At 41.6% G+C, this 22,986-nt stretch overlaps 1 protein-coding gene across 2 annotated transcripts in view; it reads right to left on the bottom strand.

The window, feature by feature from the left end:
* grk4 (G protein-coupled receptor kinase 4) overlaps nt 1–22,767 on the bottom strand; it is a 54,621-nt gene extending 31,854 nt beyond the window's left edge. For both annotated transcript variants that reach the window (XM_034129126.1, XM_034129118.1), the window contains exons 1-2: nt 22,433–22,767; nt 6,322–6,417 (exon numbers count right to left, since the gene is read on the bottom strand). In XM_034129126.1, coding sequence (XP_033985017.1) covers nt 6,322–6,417; nt 22,433–22,484 — 148 coding nt within the window. In that variant the 5' untranslated portion in view covers nt 22,485–22,767. The remainder of the gene's footprint in view (nt 1–6,321; nt 6,418–22,432) is intronic.
* Nucleotides 22,768–22,986: the final 219 nt, after the last annotated feature.

Genomic DNA, 22,986 nt, shown 5'->3' with positions numbered 1-22,986 from the left:
AACAACATACTGATACCGGTTAGTAAAAACCATGAATTAATGCTTTGTCAAGTCTGCAGACAGACGGCAGGCGAAAAACCTTTTAAAATTCGTGTTTTTCTAGATGGAGATTGGCTAAGCTAACGCAGTATATGCCCCGACCGTCCACACTCACAACAACGGCCTATACAGACATAAATAAAGCAGCGACTGTATTCACCATGACACAGGCAGTCTGTGGTGTGTATTTGTTTAACTTTTGTCGAGTTTCTGAACATATATAAGGAGCTGTGAGCTCTGAGTGCTAACAGCTAACGGCTGTGTTGTGTTTTCTGGAGTTCTCATTGAAGATGACGTCACGGCTCCGCCTACACTGCGTTACTATAGTAACTACCCCAGTTCCTAAACTGTAATGGAAGCGCAGCATGAAGTGAGTCGGCCCTGTTAAGGCCCAACGCGGCCAAGCCGTACCGAGCCGTACCGAGCGTGGCCGAGGCCGACCGTGTAGTGGAAATGCGGCATAAATGTTCCCCTTTTTTTGAGACAAACAGTTTTAAGCATTCAAATGTACATGTCCTAAAAGTTAGCCGATTTCAGCTAAATTGTGGATAATTTAGAGATATTGATTGCTAATGCTTTCTTTACTTAGCAAAACAGACAAGGGGCTCAACTTTTACAGCACAATCGAAAGTGTTTGTAACCTCAAAAATACGCTTTCCAGAAAGACAGAAAAAAATCTCAGTAAAAACAAAAACTATCAAGAAAGCTAACATAAGTGGAATGGATGCTAACTAAGACAAGGGTTCAACTTTTAGGACCTTATCCTAAATAATGGCCAAAATTAGCAATTTATGAACATGTCAAGGATATAACAAAATATACTTTCAAAAGTCCTCCCTAACTGAAAAACACATTGTTATATCCTTGACATGTTCATAAATTATCATGCATCATGTATCATGCACATCGAGTAACTTGATAAAAACACTCTGACACTGCAGATAGCCTACTCTCCAATGGTGGGAGCGAAAAATAAAATTGAAAATCCCCCCAAAATTAAGTTATCCCTTAATAAGTACATTTGATTATGCTAGAACACAACATGTGTTTCTTGTGTGTGTGTGCGTGTGTGCATGTGTGTGTGTGTCTCATGTGCAGCTGGCCCCGGCCTATTAGGACTAATGGCGTCCATTTGAGTCATATTTCCTCTGGCACCAAATGAGGAAGAAGACCCAGGACGTTTTCCATCACTGGCTGACAGTGAGGACACACAAACATGCATGGGATGAATATTTCTGAGTGGTGACAGCTCCAGAACAAGCTCCAGCAGTAAATCAAATCTTCACAACAGCCCTCCCAGCAGCACTGTTTATTACCCAGCATTCCCTCTGCAGCTCCTCATTCAAACTCGCCACTTATACGACCGCAAAACAAAGTTATCGCTTTGTTGAACAAACAGTGGAGTGTAGAGATATGATATTTGTATTGCTTCCCGTTCCACTGTGCAACCGCTGTGTTTTTAAAATCTAGAGAACAAAAGCTCTTTCAGAAAAACTCGCTGAGAGATCTTTAACTGGATTGCGTCGCGCTCGCATTCAGACGTTGCCTTTCATCTCCGATCTGGAAGTTTTTCTTTTTGAGGCATGCTTTGGTGTTTCCCTATCAGCTGGAGCTGGGAAATCCCCTCGCACTCATAACATACATTTTAGTGTGAAAAATGCTAGGAGCCGTTTATTTGAACGTGAGGAATACATGAAAATGTGTATCTCTATACCTCCATAAAAACAAATGCATTGACCCCCATTTAATACTGTACAATCATTGGACAGGTTGTCAACACACTGTCAAATAATGATAGAAGCGATTGTGGCTCAGGGGGTAAATGGGCGTCTACCATTCACAGGGTCAGTGGTTCAATCTCAACCACTGTAGTCAACTTGTCAAAGTGTCTTTAGGCAAGATACTTATCCCTAAATTGCTCCTGTAGGAATATGGTATTGAAGTGTCGCTTTCGATAATAGCGTCTACAAAAATAACATGTGATAAAAAAACTGTAATGATAAAGAAGTTTCTAGAGAGTACATGTGGCTTCTGTTTATCAGCTAGTTTATTTGCAAATGGGCAGTGTGAACCTAAACAAACCAAATACAGCAAAGTCAACTTTTCCATTCGGGTTCAGAAGAAACAAACTATCCTGGTTTGTATCGTTAGCCTTTGCTAAACTAGAGATTATGGTTAATTTATTTATGCAAGGGAATTTAGTTTACTGCGTATAATTATCTCTGGTTTACAATGAGCCTCCTGATTAGGTGTCAGTCTTGCTCCAGAACAGGTTTTTGCTGTGAGGATTTCAGGGCGGTTTCAGTGTAATTGCTAGTGTTTCCGGCTGAATTACAGCACAACCGGTCCCCCCTTTGAGGTGACACGCTCCAATTTGCGTAATGAAAAAAGGCAGAAACTGTGCATTGTTCTTTAAAGGATGTCCATGTTTTTAAGTAACAGGCTTATTGAGCAACCTATGTGACGCCAAATTAACTTATGCAAAAGCAGAATACTTTATATGTTATAAGTTAATATGATTCAACCTTTTAAACACTAACTCAGTTTCTCTACATTTATTTAGAGGCCTAATTCCTGTTACTTATTAGCAATATTTTCTGAATAATTCCACTTTGGAATATTTTTCATTTTCCACATGTTTTCATCATACCACATGTGTATATGAATGGAAATAGGAATGTGTCTGTACTCCAGAGATAATTACATATAAATCATGTTGGTAGGACATGTTGGGCCTTCTAGGGAAAAAACATACAGATAGTGTAAAGGCTCTTCTATCACACACCACTTATACTCGACATTTAAAAAGAGGGGAGTAGCCTCAGCTGGACAGCCTAGTGTATATACTGTGTTATTTTCCCGTAATAACTTGTTTACATTTTAACGGTACACAGAACACCGGGACTTGGCAACGATTAATACCCAGGGACACATGAATGATTTTAGTAGCTATGTTTTCATAAATTAATGGTATAGACGACAATTTAGCATATACCTGGAAAAGCAACAACTACCACAAAAAAGTAATTCATGTCAACCTACTGTATTAAAAGAAAAGGATAGATACATTCTGTAAATATTTGCTGTGATGATTGTAGTTTTTGCAGCTTTACAGGTTGGCCATTCAACATTTGCTATGTCAATGTCCAATTATGAATTTTGCTACAGAAACAATGCCAAATCACATTATTGTCTTACAAAAACATAGCAAAATGTAGACGGTGGACATAAGAAAACAAAGGCCTGAAAATAATAAACATTTTCTTGGGCCCGGATTTGGGTTTGTGTGTGAAAACATTGGCATTTGTGTCCAAAATGTTCTCTTTGCGTACGAGACAAAGAAGAGCTTTGTTCTAATCAAAAGACAACTGTGAAAATAACTAGAGAGAGAAAACAAGAAAATACAAGACTACCAGGTTTCAGGGAAAAAAAGGGGCCGTAAAATGAAAAGATAGAAAGGAATGCAGGGAGAGTTGTAAAGCTCGAACCAGTCAGGACTTGTAGCTGTCTGAGCCGTGAAGTAAGCTGCAATTACAACTTAATTACAATTCCAATAGAGTGGTGCAGGAATCCAAAATAAAGGCAATGAGTTGGCATTTCTCCATTTCTGGTTCCGTCTATAAGCAATGGTTTTCATAAATGATTCTACTACAATACATCAGTAAACACCCCATTGGTGAATGTAGGAAACTTCTATCTAGGGGCGGCAGTGGCTATCTGTAGGGACTTGGTCTTGGAACCGAAGGGTCGCCGGTTCACGTCCCGATCGGACCAAAAAAAGATGGAGTGAGCTGGTAGCTGGAGAGGTGCCAGTTCACCTCCAAGGCCACTGCCGAGGGGCCCTTGAGCAAGGCACCTAACCTCGAAACTGCTCCCTTGGCGCCGGGTACCTGGCAGCCTCTCTGCTCTGCCACCTCTCCTATCTGCATGTGGTTGTGTGTGTGCATGTATATCCTCTGTGTTTGTGCATGTATATCCTCTGTGTTTGTGCATGTATATCCTCCCCTGTGTGTGTAAACACAACAGAGTGGGGAAAGAAATGTCCCTGTAAGGGATTAATAAAGTGTTTCTTCTTCTTCTATGTGTCATAAAAACAGCAGTTGCTAACAAGTGCCTTAATTAAATTCCAAAACGGCATAATGCCGAATATTAGCCGCATTTAGCTTAGCGGTGGTGACGTGAAGTCATGCACATGTGAATTAGTTAGTCTGTAGCCTAACGTTAGCTTTTTACTTGCGACGATTGCACTCACGCTTCAAAATTCAGTTGGTGTTAAAAGGTGGAGATTATCCGGCTGAAAAAAAACATGTCAGTATTGCAAACGTGTGTTTGCTACGGATCTTATTTCCTGCAATATTCCAAAAAACAATTAAAAAGTCCCATTGGCTTTTGGTAGTGGGAGCCCTTGAATTTCTAAATTACGTGTCAGCATGCAAAAATATGTCATCACTGCACCACTTTTTTTGGGGCCAAGAGTGAGTGACTTTTTTCCCGAACGGCCAGCCAAATGTGCACAAGTGTAGGCATGTGCGATGGCTTTAGAGATCAAGAGTAGTAGGTGCAGATGTACTGTATGCACTGGATGGATACCAGACGAGAGACATGGAGATGGAAGAAGAGGAAGAGACAAGACAAACTGGCTGCAGCCCACATAATGTAAACTAGGCTTCCTAGAAGTACTGCACACTTGTCAAGGCTACGGTCAAATGGCTGACATTTTCAAGACAAAACAAAGACACTGCGATCAGCCGCTTTGCTGTACCCTTCCATCTGCTGCGCCTACACTGTGTACGGGCATGCGTACACACACATGCCTTCACGTCTGTGCGTTTAAGTAGGAAAAAGGGATTATTTTGATCCTGCCCTCAGTGTGATAGGGAAATTATGACACACACACACACACACACACACACACACACACACACACACACACACACACACACACACACACACACACACACACACACACACACACACACACACACACACACACACACACACACACACACACACACACACACACACACACACACACACACACACACACACACACACACACACACACACACACACACACACACACACACACACACACACACACACACAACACACACACACACACACACACACACACACACACACACACCACACAACACACACACACACACACACACACACACACACACAACACACACACACAACACAACACCACACACACACACACACACACACACACACACACACACACACACACACACACACACACACACACACACACACACACACACACACACACACACACACACACACACACACACACACACACACACACACACACACACACACTCCAAATGACATTAAATATGCAAGAAATGACGAGCACAATGCTTCTTCACACTTAAGGTGACATTTATGTGCTGTTTTTTAAGCAGCTGCCGACGACTGATGCATTCAGGTTTATGATGATGAGATCTGCGATTTGTGATATGAAGACAAACGGCGAGGAACACAACCGTTGCTGAGTAAGAGATATCACCGTTGGGAGTATGTGCATCTACATCTCTTTCACTCCCTCCTTTTCCTCTCGTTTCTCTCACTCTCTTCTGTCCTTACGAGATCTTTCTCCCCTGTTGTAAAAGCTTCTCCCTCTCTCTCCATAACTCTCCTGTTCTGCCACTCTGTTCCTCTGAAGTGGTGGAAAGAGGGAGGGAGAGATGCAGATAGTGGGAGGGGGAGGCATGGAGACAGAAAAGAGGGAGGGAGAGTATGTGGGGGAGGGTAGCACTGCAATCTCTGGCAGAGATAGCTGTGACGCACTATTACACACATACAGGCACCTACACACACACATACTCGGAGTGCTGTGGCATTCAGAGGACCGGGGTGGGTGGGAGGACCGGGGTTGGTGGGGGGAGATAATGTAGCCCAGGAGTAGAGCACTTGCCTGGGTCACAAAGAGAGAATCCTGCCCCTACTTTAAACAAAATCTGGATGTGGACAACATGAAGGAAGCGGCAGTGAAGACGTTTTGATTTGGGGTGTGTGTGTGTGAGCAGACAGTCATATCAGGAGAGACTTGGGGATTAAGAAACGGCTGTGTGCAAACAGAAACACACACACACACACAAAGTGTTTCCTGTCCCCTGCCTGTAACTACGGGTGGAGACGGGTAGAAGCAGGAAGGAAGTCCAATCTGAACTTCCTCCCGCAGTCGGACCCACCCCAACGACACAGCATGGCACGTTATCTTTCTGCCTCACAACCACACTCCAGGTTTCTTACCGATAGTGCGGCGTAGCTCCTCACACTGGCTGATGTGGGGGAGTTTCAGCATCTCTTTCCATTTCTTGCTGCGACCATTCCTCTTCCCTCCTCCACCTAAGACACACAAAAAGACATTAAAAATCAGCACATCAATCAAGTCACTTTTTCGACACTGCACTTTGAGTCTTTAACCACATTCGATGACTGAATTTCGACCCAAGAACAAAAGGGCATCCATCCTTGTGTGTTTGTGTGTGTGTGTGTAGATGTATGTGTGTGTGCATGCGTGTTGACCTTGCAGCGACCAGAGGCAAGGACAGCTGGTTCATCTCACCAGTCGCCTCTATGCAGCATGACAGAGCATGTGGTGAAGAATGTTTGACAGCTCCAAAGATCATGGGGCATGCACACATTTAGTCTCAAAGACAGGTTTACATCAAAGAGCTTCATCTTGAAAAAGTAAGCAAGATTATGAGTCGCCTTAGCAATCTAAAGACTGCAGACATCAGAGAATCTGCACTGATAAAAAACACAGGACCCAACATGTTAAATCAAAACAAAAACGTTCCCAGAGAACCTGAACAGCAGCTTTTATCAGTCCAATCTTTATATCTGGTGAGAAAGCCTTTGCATGCACTCACAGCCCCTAGCTGAAAGATTGTAGCAGAGCAACTCAGAACACAATGCAATGATTTACTGCATCAACATAATTTGGATTCAGACCCAAACAAACATTCTATGGAGACTGCAAACAGCCATGTAATGGAAAGAATAAAAGGTATTTTGGATAAAGGCCAAGCAACAAGAGCTGTATTCTTAGACTTTAAAAAAGACTTCAATACTGGTAACCACAGTATAATGTTATCAAAACTGAACAAATTCCAATGATCTAAACATGCCGCACAATAGTTTGACTTGTACTAGGTGAAATTTTCAAGGTTTGAGATTTAATGCAAGAAAAACTATCCATCCAAAAGCATTGGGGATACCCCAGGGCTCAGTTCTAGGGCCATTGTTATTTAGCATGTATATCAAAGCACACATAAGTACACCAGGATACAAATCAAAGTATCCCGGTGTTAGCTGCCAAATCCATGCAGATGAAACCGTCATTTATATATCTGCCAGAACAACTAGCAAGGCCGCTGACCAGCTTAATGAATCCTTTCTTTCTGTAACACAATAACTTGAGTCCTTCTATCAGAAAAATAGAAGGCTTAAATATTGTTATCTGATGACGTTCACAATGTGACATTGTCATACTTCTTATTGAATCACTTCCTTGTCAAAAGTCAATCAACCATAAAAAAGCCATCTTCTCGCTGTATAACCATGAAATACAAATGATTGACAAAAAACAGGGAGGTGACACAATTGGGACGTCTTGGAAAAATACAATATGTCCAGCATTGAAAGAGTCATTTGTTTTTCCAACTTAAATAAACATGAACTGTCACAGAATTACACAGGACTCCTTTTGGACAACCAGTTTTCTTTGTTAAAAAGGAACAAAACGTACTGCCTATGAAAGTCATTTAAAATGCAACCCAACTTTAATGTTTAGAATACAGGTATTCAATCATGGCTTATAGAGAAAGATACACAACTTATACCCCCATAGAAATACACATGTAAACATATTTTTGTGTATATTTGTGGACCTATTTTTGTGTATTTATCTTTGTGTATGTTTTATATTTTCTATTGTAACCCAACAGGCATTTCAATACAAAACACATAACACAGTGAATTTAATCATTGTCTATAATAGAATGTTAATGTTTCCAGGAACTCACACTTTTTTCCCCTGGAGCAAACATTAACAAACTTAACCTTACATTTTTCTCATACACAGTTACACACACACACAGTCGTTGGAGAGTGCTAGCAGAAAATTAGATGACCCTGATTTGAGGGTTGAACAACCTCTAGGCACAACAACGCTCTTCAAAAGGGGCTTGACCCCATATATTTGACTGAAATGTTCATTCTAACAACAGGAGGGTAGTGTGTTAGTGTGTGTTAGTGTGTGTTATTGTGCGGGGTAAACTGAGGTATTTACCCCTTGAAGTCAGCAGCAGATGTTATCCTGATGACATGCTGCTTTGATTTGCAAACTAACAGCTTTACTAAACCAGAAGATGTTAAAACAGACGAGATGAAAGCTTAAATTGAATATTGATTAATGGTTTGTAGATAATATATAATTTGGTAGTTTTACCATTACAAAATATATATATATATATATATATATATATATATATATATATAATGGTTGTCATACTGCTTTCCTTTTCCATCAATTTAATCAAATTTTCTGCACTATTGACAATAGGCATGGAAACACCAAGAAAAATCATTTTCTTTCTGATGTTATAATAAGTTATTTATTGTTTTAAAAAGATGACGCAGAATGACATAAATCCAGGTAATCACAGCCTTGAGAAAAACAAAAAACTTTTAACATGACGTGTTCGAAATGTTATAGGCGTCTAAAATAGCTTATAGAAACCAATTGAAAGCCCATACTTCACTGGAATTGTGAATCACCTTTGCAAAAACGTTGCCTAGATTTAAAGTGCAGTTTAGAGTTGGCAAAACTATGATTTAACTTAGTCAAACTTAAGAATACATAACCGAATTGTGTGATCTTATAGCTTCAAAAGTGATGCATCATTCAAATGAATAGGTTAAGTAGAATACTAAGCAATCAAAAGAACATATACTATTCAACACTTTTCAACAATGAGTTATCGACATAAATCAAGGTATCTCTTACTTCTATCATTTGAAGAATAAAAAGACAGTCAACGTGTTCAGCGTTTTTTTTGTTGGTAGACAAATAAAAGTCAGATTAAAGACAGACACATATCTGATTTCAGATATTTACAGATTTAAACTCTGAACTATCTTCCAGCCCACATTTCTGATTTCTCACCAATTGATATGCGTGTTTTAAAAAACACTGAACAAACAAAGCAGCCCCGAGCTTGAGTAAACCGTGTCAACTGTGACGGTTTGAGGATGACGGAGAGGGAAATCCTCTGCCCCAAAGTTCACCAGACACCAGCTGGTCCGGCAGAGACATGCGACAGCTTCAACGCAAATACATACAGGGGCCACGGTGGTCAAACACGAGCAAAACAACACCTTAGTCTTGTACCACGTTCACAGGGGAAAAAAGTGTGCTACAATCATGCAAACAAGCCGGATATCAGCTCTAGAAACTGTCATTAGTCAAATAAATGACACACTTTTTTTTTAACTGCGTCACTCGTCAATGTTTTGCTAACAAAGCTTTTAAGATCCCACTGGTCTCAGGTTGTAGATGTGGATAGGCATGTTGACAGACCAGTTGTGGGGCTGCAGGGCATACACACCACTCACAGAACACTTAGATATAGACGTACGGGCACATGCACAAACGTTTGCGTTGCAGCATAAGGAAAGAAGGCAAAGATAAATGTTGAAATGAAGTGTTGGAATACACACACTCTGATGATAGCCAGTTGAAATCGGCTGGTTATAGTGCAGGAGAAATCCTTGCGCACGTTTGAGCCTAAAACACAGGATGACTGATGATAACAGTCGAACCAACTCAACAAAAAGTAACAAGTTATCAGAGACTAACTTCTTACCAGGTGATGTAGTTAAAGGGAATTTAAGTGTTGAGACAAGTAGTGGCAAAACAAGTGACTCATATGATTTACTAAAGGACATAAGCGTGAGAAATGTCATCTCAACTTGGGGTCAGAAGGGAAAAAAATAAGGGAAGGAAAGCTATAAAAACAAGACAAAATACAAAGAAAGAAAGACAGGGATTTAATAGCCAGCCGAGTAGGAGTGTGTGTTTGTGTGTATGTGTGCGTGCTGGTGCACGTGCCTGTCGGAGCTGGCTGGGCCACCCCACCCTGTTTAATGTCACTCTGACGTCAAAGCCATGTGTGCAGGCCCTTAATGCAGACAGGATGGAGCGAGTATTTATTTAACTTTGGTTCTCCCCTCCAAGAGAACGGGGCCCTCCATAAACACGACTTCAGAGCCGCTTCACTCATTCATGGCCGAGCTGCAGCCAGCGCTGAGATCACCACCCTGGATCTCGGGGACAGGTCTGCGCATGTGCGAGGTTCAAAAAGTCGGGACATGTCGAGAAAGATGTCAAACCCAGCAGACGTGCCTCACAACTAGGATGCACATTCCTTTCCGTTGAACATTTATAGAGGGTTATCCTGGTTGAGCAGCAGTCCAAAACGTGTAACTGACCTCACATCATCCCTCTTGATATTCACACATATTTCCTTTCACTCTCTACTGTCAACTATCCAACAAAAGCTATACAAAAATGCAGTGAACTGCCCGACAGCTTCAACCACAGATTAATGGATGACGCAACTCAGCTTGTTTAACCAGAGTTCTATTCTGTTAATAAAATCCAACAGGCTGTTATTGCTTGTGGCATTCATGCATATGAGCGTCAGTTCCTTTAACCTGAGGTGGACTTTGGTGCGTTTCCTCCATTTCCAAGTCTGGTTCTATGTATGAGAGTATGGAAGCTGAGATTTTGTTTGTGTGTGTCTGGAGTAATCTTGAGTGCATTCATTAATGTTACATTCATTTGTCTCTTCCGTCTCTGTCTGGGTGTGTACAGGCCAAATACAGGCTAACAGCATCCCAAATGTGCTCCTTTCACCGTCCTCCCTTTCCTCTCTTTCATCTGAAGTGGGACAAGGAACAGACTGGAGGTCACATAGTAGACGCAGGGTATATGCAGGAATCCTGAAGTCAAATGCCATACCTTTTAAGACCTCATCGCCACTTGGAGTTTTAACCGGTTACATTGGCTATATACACAGTATTGATTGTCCTTCCTCCTCATCTTCCAACCATTTGGACGCAAACTTGCATTTCCCCATAACGATGTTGTTTAACAACCGGCGTAAACGGACTTTCACGTGCTATCAAGCAGTGAGCGTGCGATGTCCTGTTCAGATGACGTCAAATCCAACGGGATGCCATAAATAAACCACACAGAATCACACTACACACCTACGCAATGATTACATTTAGGCAAACTGTAGAATACAACCTCTTTGGACAATTGATATACTTATTGAAAACAAGCTACAAAATATAATACCTTGGAAAATGCCGTTTAATACTTTTTAATAAATCAATTTAGCGAAAATTAAGGCTATCAACTTTTAATACTTTTTAAGACCCCGCGGACACCCTGAGACGGCACAGCGAGGCCACCTTCCACCTCCAGGCTTTCACTAATGCAGACTTGAGGTTGTTATTATTTTTTAAGCCAGTTCACATAGTTTACAACTTATTTCACATCCAAAAGTTAAAAAGGGAAAACGTATTTTGAAAATCATACAGAGGACATTTCTGTGTGTGCAATGGGTTTGTGAACAATCGTTAAAATGCCTTAAGCCCTGAGCCTGTTTTTCAGGTCTCAGGCTCAAAAATGACATTCCCAGAACAAATGACCATACCTTCCCTTCTAAAAGGGTTAAATTAATAATCTTTTTTCTCAAAGTAATGATAAACCTGTGAGATGGATGTAGAAAAGTCAGAATCAATATAGATGTTTTTTATTTTAAAGAAAACTCAGATTTTACATAGTAAAAAACTGTAAATTATAGTGTCCATCCAAAAATTCTTTTTTACTTATAGTGAAAACCACCCTTGGATGATGGGTTAGTAGACTAAAAGCTTTAGGAATCCAAAGGACAACATATAATAAGTACCCTGTATCAAGATTGATGCAAAACAAGTGACATTTGACCTTTTTAGAGAGATTTAGCAAAAATAAACCACTTCTGGGGTCATTTGGGTGGATTTTCCATTGCTCTGGCTTCCCTTGCTCGATTTTGATGGTTGACACCTCTTTCTGACCGTTAGAGCCAATAGAATTGAAGGGGGAGTCCCTCACACACACTCATTGTGAAAAGAAAAGGTGGGGGCTTCGCGCATGCAGTTTTGCATCAGAGCGAACCTATCTCTAGCTCTGACATCTGGAAACGGAAAAGCAGTTTTATTGCTTATGGATTATCAGAAATCATTTCAAAGGGACACAGACACATTAGATTAACCTATGGATTAACTTCAGCAGCATTTTTATCGTTTTAATGCCATTGAAGACCACTTTGGAGAGACTACAGAGCCAAGGTAAAAATGTTAGCATTTTTAGCTACCTAGCGTCACCTGTTTTGATGTCCGTTTTTGCTTATAACGTCGCCATTTCGTATAATTCAGTGATAATGTGGGTACCCATCGATTCTGTGTCACCTCACGATGTGAAACGATGGAGAGATGTAGAGAAAAGATGGATGTAGAGAAAAGATAAATAATAAGGTTTTGTGAGTGATTTTCGGTGCAGTAATCTGTTAGCATTTTTCGCTCGTTGCTAATTCAGAGGCTCAGTGTTAGCATTGTGGGTTTTCAAAAAATGATCAGTTAGATGAGTTTCTTCCCGTTACATGGATATAAAACATTCATAGTTTATTAAATGACCATGCCCTCAGACACCGTTTCCTGCAAGATGTTGCGGCAGTGCCCGGTACCGGGGTCTCTCGGGCTTAACAGGTTAAGAGCATTTCAAAGCTTTACTGTATGTGGAAAAACAGGCAAAATTACACCTAAGCCAAAAAATAAGACGTGTCAACCAATGTTAGCTCAATGAAGATATATCATATAATATATATTTGCCAGTAAGTCACACAAATGACAGAAGGTAATGCCAGAAATATGTTTGTTGGAAGTCATATTATAGAACAGCTTTGACATTACAAATGTGATTTCTAACTGCAAAGTATTTGTGTTTATATAGGTCATTATTCAAAAGAAATAAAATAATTTAAGTGTTCTTGTAAAAAACTTTTTATTTATAAAATATATATATTTTACGTTTCTTAAAATATATTAGCCGATTTGTCGTGATATCCCATTTCCAAATCAGTACAAGCATAAAAATCAAGTATGATTCATGCTCTATCTCAATAAGATCTTTGTCTAGTAATAAATGTATTTTTTGTATTATAATACTACAAAAATAAAACTAAATAAATTCCGGTTTTGGACCATCCAACAAAACAAGACTTTTTAATAAAGCCTCAATAAGCTCTGGGAACATGTGAAGGACATCTTTCACAATTGTTCGGCATTTGAAAAGCCAAATAATTAACCGATTAATCAATTGAATAGTCATTAGTCACATCCCTGAACTATTATTTCGTTTTTTATCCAAATAATCACTCACTTTTATGTGGCACATACTGTATATGAATACACGAAGCGATTATTTGTTTCCATAATCCGATAACAAATAGTCCTTCAGAAAGTAATATATAAATACACTCTGAAGTGGAAATCAGCATCACTGGCAACTTCTGCTGCTGTGATTCCCAGCTTTTTCAGATGTTAGCGTTGCTTCACAACCCGTCTTTATTTCGCATCACCATATGGGAGAAGCGGCTCACCCATCTGATGAACACATGTCACATGCTGACATGGGAATAACAGCCACAAGGCCAGAGAATCCAGCTCGCCTGTGACAGTGACAGACCGACCGCGGCAGAGAGCAGCCAGTATTTACATCTTCGCCACTTCAGCCACTTATGATGAACGCATGAAGTTTTTCATTCCTTTAAGCCTGACGTACAAAAAAAGCATGAATGTGAAACTCAGGATCAGTGTGAGCTTTGATAAATCTGAGTGTAAAGTGAAGAGACATTATTTTTTCTCTTTTAGAGGTAGCATGGAACACAAATGTCCAACATGCACTTTTCACTCACAGTTAAATAACTCCACTCAATTTGGCACCACTAGCTTTTCTCCATGCGCTGATAAGACTGTTTACAAAGATATTTTGGTCCAGCCTTATCATATCCTGAATATTTGGTACCAGCCTATACCTCTTCAGATCTGACCCCCACCCTGCAGTAAGGCTGGGAAATATAATAATATTATTTGACACTACATATAAGCTTAAAATGTAAATATTCTGATATCATAAGTGTTTTCTTATTGTGGTTTTAAAGCTGCGTCACACTAAAGTGATATCAGTTTCTGAATTCAACAGGCTTGTAACTTTTCTATAATTCGCCATTACCTACTTGGTCTATAAATTAATGATGATTACTTGTTAAAATTCTCATTGGTTTAGATGTTTTTTTGAAAGCTTCAATGGTCACACCTACAATATTGTCACAATATCAATTAAGCTGGTCCAAAATATTGTGATATTTGATTTTCTTCATATCGCTTAGCCGTTCATTAAAGCAGTTAAATCGGTAACCGAGCAGAACGGATTTAGAGCAGCAGGAAATCTGAATGTAGGGACTAGGCTTGGGAAGCGCATGGTTGCCGGTTCAAGACCCAATTGGAACAAATTACAGAGAGTTGACTGGTATGCCTGATGGGGTGCAAGTTGGCCTCCTGGACACTGACAAGGTTTCTCTTAGCTAGGCACCAAACCCCCAATAGGGGCGCACACTATTAGCTACGTCTTCACTTTTCGGTCCCGTTTGTGTTTAATCCGGGCAGATGTATGTGATGTAATGTATAACACCACAAGGAAAAAGTTGAACGATTCCTTTGGGATTAATGAAGTTTGTCGTAGAGGTTTCCGATCATAGGGGCTATGGTCCTCTCCCAAAATCATGGTAGGAAATGTCACGCATAGTTTGGGCCCATTGTAATACGAGCATGCACACAGGCACAATGGAGCCTGACCATGATAAATGAATGGCCTGTTGCTTCCCCTTACAGTGTATGATTGGCTGGAGTATCCTCTGATAAGGAAAACATTAGCTGCGAGTATCTGTGTTGCCTATTCAAAGCAACGGCCCGGTGTTTGCATAAGGTAATCCATCTGTATACCCGCACTGCAAGACACACATCAGCTGAGAGAGAGAGGACATAAACATGTTCATATCAGGCAGCACTGCCATCCTCTAAATCCTCACCTCTCTCACATGCCCCCTTCCCCATTTTCTCCTCCCTCACTGATTTCTTGTTCCCCTCCCCCCCATATAAACAGTGTTCTCCTCTTGTTATGCCTTAGTTCATTCTTTATGGCCAGATTTCCCCACTCTCAGTCTATATGGCGCTGCAAGAATGCGAGGGTCACAAGCATAAAATGTGAACAACACTACAACACCCGAGTGAATTCCAGGACATGACAACAGCAACAAAAAAGGCAGGCGATCTTACACGAGGTAGGACATGCAGTTTTTCACATGAGCAGAAAACACATGCCCTCTTGCTCGTTCCAGCTGCGGTCGTGTTTTGCAAGACCTTTCCTTCCTCTGCCCCGTCTCTCAAGATATTCCATTAAATCGAGCCGAGACGTGCTTGAAAACTGACCCGTGTTTTCACAGCGTCTTGAGGGAGAAGGGGGAGGGAAGGGAACATGGCGAGACTCAACTTCAGCTAGACTAAACCTGAGCGAGACGCGCCGAGTCGCAGGGAGAGGACGGACTGAAAGATTAATAATCTGTATGTTATCTGCAGCCGTCTCTCAGATGAATGGCCCGCTGGTTAATTTCATGGCCGCGCCGGGGGAGCATGAGCGCACAAAAGCAGCCTCTCCAGCTTCGACTGAGCCCTTGGGTGCGGAACGCGTAGCACCTATTACACCTTGAGGATGATCGGTGATAAGACAACACCTTCAAGACATATTTAAAAAGGCAGGACTGACGTAAAATTAGCCAAGGGCAGACGGCTACATTTTGTATCTAGGACTGTTTCAGTAAACTTTCAAAGCATGAAGGACCTTTGATATTAAACACACTTGCTACTAAACCCTGACAGACCTGTAAAAACAGTTTTTTTTTGTTTTAAAGATTATTTTTTGAAACAAAAGTGCCTTTTTTGGAGAGTTGAAAGGGGGATACGGAGGGAAATAAAGCCTCAATGGTTCCCTAGATGGATTCAAACCCGGATCTTCCGCACCAGGGACTGAAGCCAGTATATGGACATAAAAACTATTTTTAGAGAAACCAAATCTTTATTTGAACCATAAGAAGTTGTTGGGCTATGGCTCAGGGGGTCTAATCTACCAATTAGAGGGTCAGTGGTTTGATAACAGCATAGTCCATATTTTTAAATGTTCTTGCGCAAGACACCTAACCCTAAAAGAAAAAAATGTCTCCCGTAGTAATGTCTACCAGATTGAAGTGTATGTAGAAAAGTGTCAGCTAAATAACATGTAATACAAAGTAAATACACTAAACCGTACACATAGTAAACATCAGGCAAACAGCTGGGTTCCCATAGTAAAAATAGCCATTTAACATTTATAAGGCAGCTAGAAACAGCGTCCCTATGATGTTCACATAGTGCCTCAAAAAGTGCCTCTTCATGCTTAGTCAGCTTGCCAAGAAATCGTGCTAAATGAACATCCTAGTACCCACCCGGCTAAGCATGGTGTCATGCAGCATAGCGGTGCATACGCAACATACTGTGTCTCGCTCTCTGCACAGCCCATTTGTGGGTGTAATAACTGTAAAATGAGTGCCACATCAAGGGACAGTCACAAAGCAATGTGTTTTATGAGCCTCAGCTGGAGGAAACACCCCAGAGTGATGACAACAAGTGTTAGCCCAGCTATGACCGCAAAACTAATAAAGCTACGCCGGCTAACGTCACAGGAAAACCAACACAAGTGGTCCTGCTAGCCTACAATTTGAAAAAGGGTGGTGGAGAGGGGGCAGAGAGAGGTTAGAGAGGGAGGTGTATCCTCTTACAGCTGTGATGTTCTACGGCACAAAAAAAAGAAATCAAAGCTTCCAACTTGTACGGTGGAAATGAGTTATATAAACTGGATTAGTTTCAACTGGAATGTGAGCACTGGACTGTCCACATTCCTTCCTTTTTATGAAGAGGAAAGAAACAGCAGAAAAAGATCAAATGAAATTTGATTCCAGGAAGAGGGGTTCATGTCCAGTCAATCTTTACATTCGAATATGAAAATATGTGTGGAAGTGTAAGATGTGTTAAACATATGTTCAGGTCCATGTTGCCAACAGGTTTGAATGAAAAAGTACCACAACGTAAACCTGTTCCTCTCTGCCCCTTGGATATATTTCTTACTTCTTAGAAAAATGTCTGCCTGTAAAATAAAACATACATTCACTTTAAGACATGCCCCAGTGCAGCTTTATTTGAACTAAATATATTTTTTGATAATTTTTTAGTTGACAGACAAGTAAGATAGAATATCTACAATAAAGTTTGCCATTTTACAAACTGCAAAAAATCAGGTGCTTGAATTACAGACGTCTATAGACAAATATGCTGACATCTAACACATGTTGTTTGAATAAGTGTTACAACTAACCATGCAACATCCAATTCTCTCTACACCAACAATATTTATAATTCACAGCTGAATGCAACAAGTCAACATCGACACTCTGGGAAATGCAGTATACTGAAGTGAAAGCCCTTCAACAAACAACTTCACATTTATCAATATTTAGGGCTCAGCAACTGACCTGATGCATAGTGATCGATATGTCTTAAAGGGGCCTCTTCTGCCTTTAGGGGGTTTTGTTCATGTAAATGGTGTGCAAAGGCTAAATTCCCAAAGTTCCCTCAAGAGGGAGTTTCTCTCCCACACACTCCCCCCTGCCTGAAACACCTCCATTGGACTCCTTTGTTTACTTCTGTTACATAGTGACCTCACTATGTAACACTCGCGCTTGGGTTAGCGCTCCAACACACTGTAAGTGATAGGCTAAGGGGCGGGACAACTCTAAGCGATTGACCCATCACAACAGAGATGGCCAGCTAACTAATCAGAGTAGACTGGGCTCTGGTTTTAGACAGAGGGTGAAAAGAGGTTACAAATTACTAGGGATGCTCCGGTCGATCGGCCGCCGATCGATATCGGCCGATATTCACTCTCTGCCGATCGATCGGTGCTCTCTTTAAAGGCCGATCGTGAGAGCCAGTGTTTCCCATACATTGATTTATTTGTGGCGGGCCGCCACAATTAAATATCGTCCGCCACAAATGGATCTCACAAAAAAAAAAATCTATATTATTATTCTTTTTTCTTTCTTTTTTTTTTTGGTGGTCTAATGGATAGTGAGGTGGGCTGATGATCGGAAGGTTGCGAGTTCAAATCCTGCCTGGAACACAACTACTAGTGTGCCCTTGAGTAAGGCACTTAGCCCTTGGTTACTCCAGGGAGAATGTCCCTGTAATTGGTCATTGTAAGTCGCTTTGGAATAAGGCGTCTGCTAAATGCCTAAATTGTAAATTATATTTTTGGGAGAATAAACCCCACAGATCCTCAACTCCGGTGTGTCTCACTCATTAACAACGCAACACAGAGCAACAAGAACGTTGTCTACAGTAGCCATGAACTCGCATGTATTATCTTATTTGAGGGGGGGGTGGATGCGTGGACCACCCGAATAGGTTAAGGGGCCTTTGGCTTTTCCCCCACAAATAGAATCAAATTCTGTGGGAAACACTGTGAGAGCCGATCACATGACGTAAAATACATGACACTTTTCTCTGTGCGAGGCAAAATAAGCTCGCCAAAATGGCTTCACCAGTCGAGACCGAAAAAGACAGTAAAATAGCGGTATGCAACGTGTGTGAAGCAGAAATCCTGCAGCTCCACCCGCTGTGACGGACCGGTGAGCGGAGCAACACACACACTATTGTTTCCTTATTAAAATGAACTGTATGTTCTGCGGCAAAAAACCTATCAGTTAACATCAACATTTGTTTAAAAACAGTGTTTTATGTGAAATGTATGAAAAGGAACCTCCGGTGTGGTTGTTAAAGAGCTCTGACAAATAAATGTAATGAGGCAGGATATTTTGCAGCTGAAGAGTAAACAGAATTTCATCAGCTGACTTCACACCGCCATCTGCTCCGCTATGATAGGGTACTCAGGTGCTTGCTGCAAAGTATTGTAAACAGTGGAGTCTGCGGGAGAAACTACGAGAACGCTGTTTCTAAATGATCTCAAGTGCTTTAAACTGCAATATGTAGGATACGTTTAGTGTAATAAAATAAGCCAATATATGCACCAATACAGTTTGTGTTGAAACAGTGTTAGCCGCCAAAACAGACCCTATATCATCCGGATTTAACAAATGTTAGGTAAATATTGAATTTGGGTCCTTAACAAAAAGGGTTCAGACTGTCAACACACTTGTACTTCTGATGGTAAACAGTAGGTATGTGGAATCCTACTGTTGCAATGAGTCTCTAATAACTTGGCTGAGGTTTTACATTCACTTACATTTTGGGCTGAATCTATGCCAAAAGTGTTCATCTTGGTATTTCCAGCAACACCATTTGCCAAAGCTTTCTTACAAATTCTCTGAGGAGCTAAAGCAATGTTTTCCTCTGACTTCATGTACTGTCACCTCCTGTAGTCTGAGAGGCCCTAAGGCAAAAGAAAGATCTTGAAAATGTGTTGGGATTTCCTGAGGCAAATGCATAAGTTTCCCAGAGGCAGGGGTGGGGAGTGATGGGAGCGGTGTCATCTCTACAACACCAAAACCACTTCCCTTGACGTGTCATTTCAGCAGTGGCAGACTGGACACACCCTGTCGTAACACTTCTTACTCTGGCCACCCAGTTTCACATCAACAGGTGTGTAAAAGTTGACTTATGAGAATCTTGTGAGCGAAGGTTTTCCAGGCACAAAAAGACAAATAGGACGTCACTAATCAGGAGTTTATTCTGGAAAAAGCTGCATATCTGCAAACAAATGATTGTTTATGCATACTTAGTACGCTGAGAAACTGTTTGTCACTTCCCGGCTCCACAATGAGGTCACAGAGTTACAGAACAACTGATTTAACGTCTTCCTCAAGGACACATCAGCAGGGCAAACTGTTGCTGACTCAACAACAGCTTGGACCCTGCAGCTGGTAGACGGCCCGCCTGCAACTCTCTGCTAGTTGCTAGGCCTTGATGCTGTGTGGCATATAGATGAACGAGGAGAGAATTAAAGAAGGAGCTGACCTCTGAATCCACAGGAGCCGCTTTCAGTCTGGATTGGTGTGTTCAAAAGGCGGGTAATAGGCTATACAACTTGTGACAGTGCCAGTGTTGACACCTGTCACACACTGAAACACTTTGACAGCTGCAAACAACCACCTCTGGAAAGCATAATTAAAATCAAATTAGTCTCCCGTGCACCTTAAAGGGTTACATTGGGAGACATTAGCTGTTTTAATCTCAGTGCTAATTAACACACTGAATGGTATAGCAGAGAGAAATATAAAAAACAACACTGGCTGTATAATCAACATGTTTGATGTGGCGGAGGAGTGTCCATGCTATACAAACAACATCCAACATCATTATTAAAACTGCAAGTACAGACCGTTTGCAAGGGTAACCTTCGACTAAAGAAATACTTAGTAAACTAACACTCGTGATTTTTTCGACTAATGTATTAGATGCATGTCTACGGTATTGTAGTGTGTGTCTGCATTGGATAAAAATGTGAAACACCTGTTAAACTGGGTTTCTACACAAAGAACGACTTTGTACCTTGTGTTTACCATAGATGTGCTTACATTTCTTAGAAATAAGGCTTCCATTGAAAAAACATGAACAAAAATTACCTAGAGATCTTAGTCATCAAACAAAATGGACAATTAATCTACTAAGAGTGGGCCATCCTAAAGTTTTCATAGTTTTAAGAACAAGTAGCTGGTTGGCCTTTTAATTTGAGATTACAGAAAACCACAACAAATATCCTGTCAAATTACCTCAGATTAACCACAAAATGTTTCTACACCGACCATACTATTGAAGCTAAATAAATGATGGTGAACTCTGTCCACAAATGGAGAAGTGCCAGGCTCCTTCTACTCGCTTCTATAACACTGATCCCTGAGGGCCTTTCGGGGCCCCTGGCTGAGGACACTGACATACTGAGCCTGTAGATCCGATCAGTCTACAATACCCTCCCGGGGTAAACCTCACGACAATGCCAAGCACCATTTAACGGCAGGTAAAGGAAAGCCTGATGCCTCATCAGGAGCAGCTGCTGCTATGAAATGGATTCACTGCTGCTGTGAACAATCCATTTCACAGCAGTGTTGGCGTTTAGTCCTGAACTGAAACGCAGTCCGAATATAATGCAAACCAGAAGCAGGGGAGGCCTCTCTGCATATCCAGAGCCGTGTATGGGCGATTTTGCTGTCGAATGAAACGCATAAACTTGGACATATCATATAGGACGCCATAGCCTTATGCTGGTGTCCAGTAGTGGAAACCTTTGAGCAGTAATAACACATGTTTTACCCTCCTCTGGCAGCTGATAGAGTGTCGTACACCCACCCTGCGCCCACACGCAGCCTCTCTACTCTGCCATCTCACGGAAAACAGATGGATACTCGCCTCTTTCCCACCTCCGGGTGAGCGGCTGCTGTGGGATCACCGGCCCACTGAGCAGCGTCAACACCCGGGGCTAAAGCGCCTGGGCCGCCAGGGTACGTGGTGGGCCTTCTTTCATTCTCTAACAACTAAAACCTCCTTTTTGACGTTATATATTCCTCCCCGTAGTTCCTATCAACAACCAAACGACAATGCATTTAAATATTTCTGCGTCAAATAAAACCATAATTGTAACATCCCTAATTGGGCTTTAAACCTACAATGACAGGTAAGAAGAGGCTGTCCTGGAGGCAAAGAGCCCCACTGCGCAGCTATCGGTCCACACTCAATACCATACGTAAATACCATTAAATGCCCGCTATGTCATCGTAAATGGTAAAAACCCACAAAACCAGCGGTTGTGCTTGTGTGAAAAAAAATGCTCGACAGTCTAGTGCACCGCCGCCGTGTAAGCGCGATGCTGCAAACACTCCCTGCGTTGTTCATCCCGAGCCTGCTCGCTGCTGGGCCTTCTGTTAACCTGCCCGGGAACTGTGTGTGTTGTCAGCGTACAAACAGCTGATTTCAACGGAATATGGTTGCCGGAGACAAAGCGCTGCGCAGAAACAGAGAAAGCATAAAACCCCGAGTAGGACAGCCGAAAAGCTCGGGATGCGTTCATGGTCCTATCTTTGAGGTGGTGGTGTGTATGTGGGGGGGTACATTTTCATTATTTTGTTTGCCATTCAGCTGTGCTTACCTTCCCTCGCCTTCAGGAGAACAGTGTTGGCCACGATATTTTCAATCTCCATTGTCAGAATGTGAGTCCCAAGCAGTCGCGATACATTTCACTCAGCGGAAAAAGACGGTTATTCAGATCAAACGTGCCGACGACGGTGAGACTGCTGCACGCGCACAGGACGAAGGCGGCACTGGTGCATAGTAGGTGTTTAATAGTGGTCGTCGTTCCTCTCCATTGCAAGACGTTTTTGATCAAACCCTACCTACGGAACTGTATGATTACGACGGGGCTTGTTAGCATTCACAGCCTGCCTCCCTTCCCTCTCTGCCTGCCTTCCTTCCTGCTTTGGCTCCCTCCTCCTCCTCGCCCCTCCTCTGCACAACGGAGCAGCGAGAGTAGGAGGGATCAATTTACAACCAGTGCAACCACACACACATTCACACACACATACATACATGCATGCAATTTCCTAGGCTCGTGAAATTATGGATGGTTATGTCATTTATTGTGTGGCAGTTTTAGATTAAAACGTTTTTACAATTTCCCCTCGGGTATAATAGTCCCAACCACTA

The sequence above is a fragment of the Trematomus bernacchii genome, unplaced genomic scaffold (assembly GCF_902827165.1).
Source record: "Trematomus bernacchii unplaced genomic scaffold, fTreBer1.1, whole genome shotgun sequence".
NCBI lineage: Eukaryota > Metazoa > Chordata > Actinopteri > Perciformes > Nototheniidae > Trematomus > Trematomus bernacchii.
Note: the sequence above shows the minus strand (reverse complement) of the source record. Positions and strands in the feature narration are given on the sequence as shown.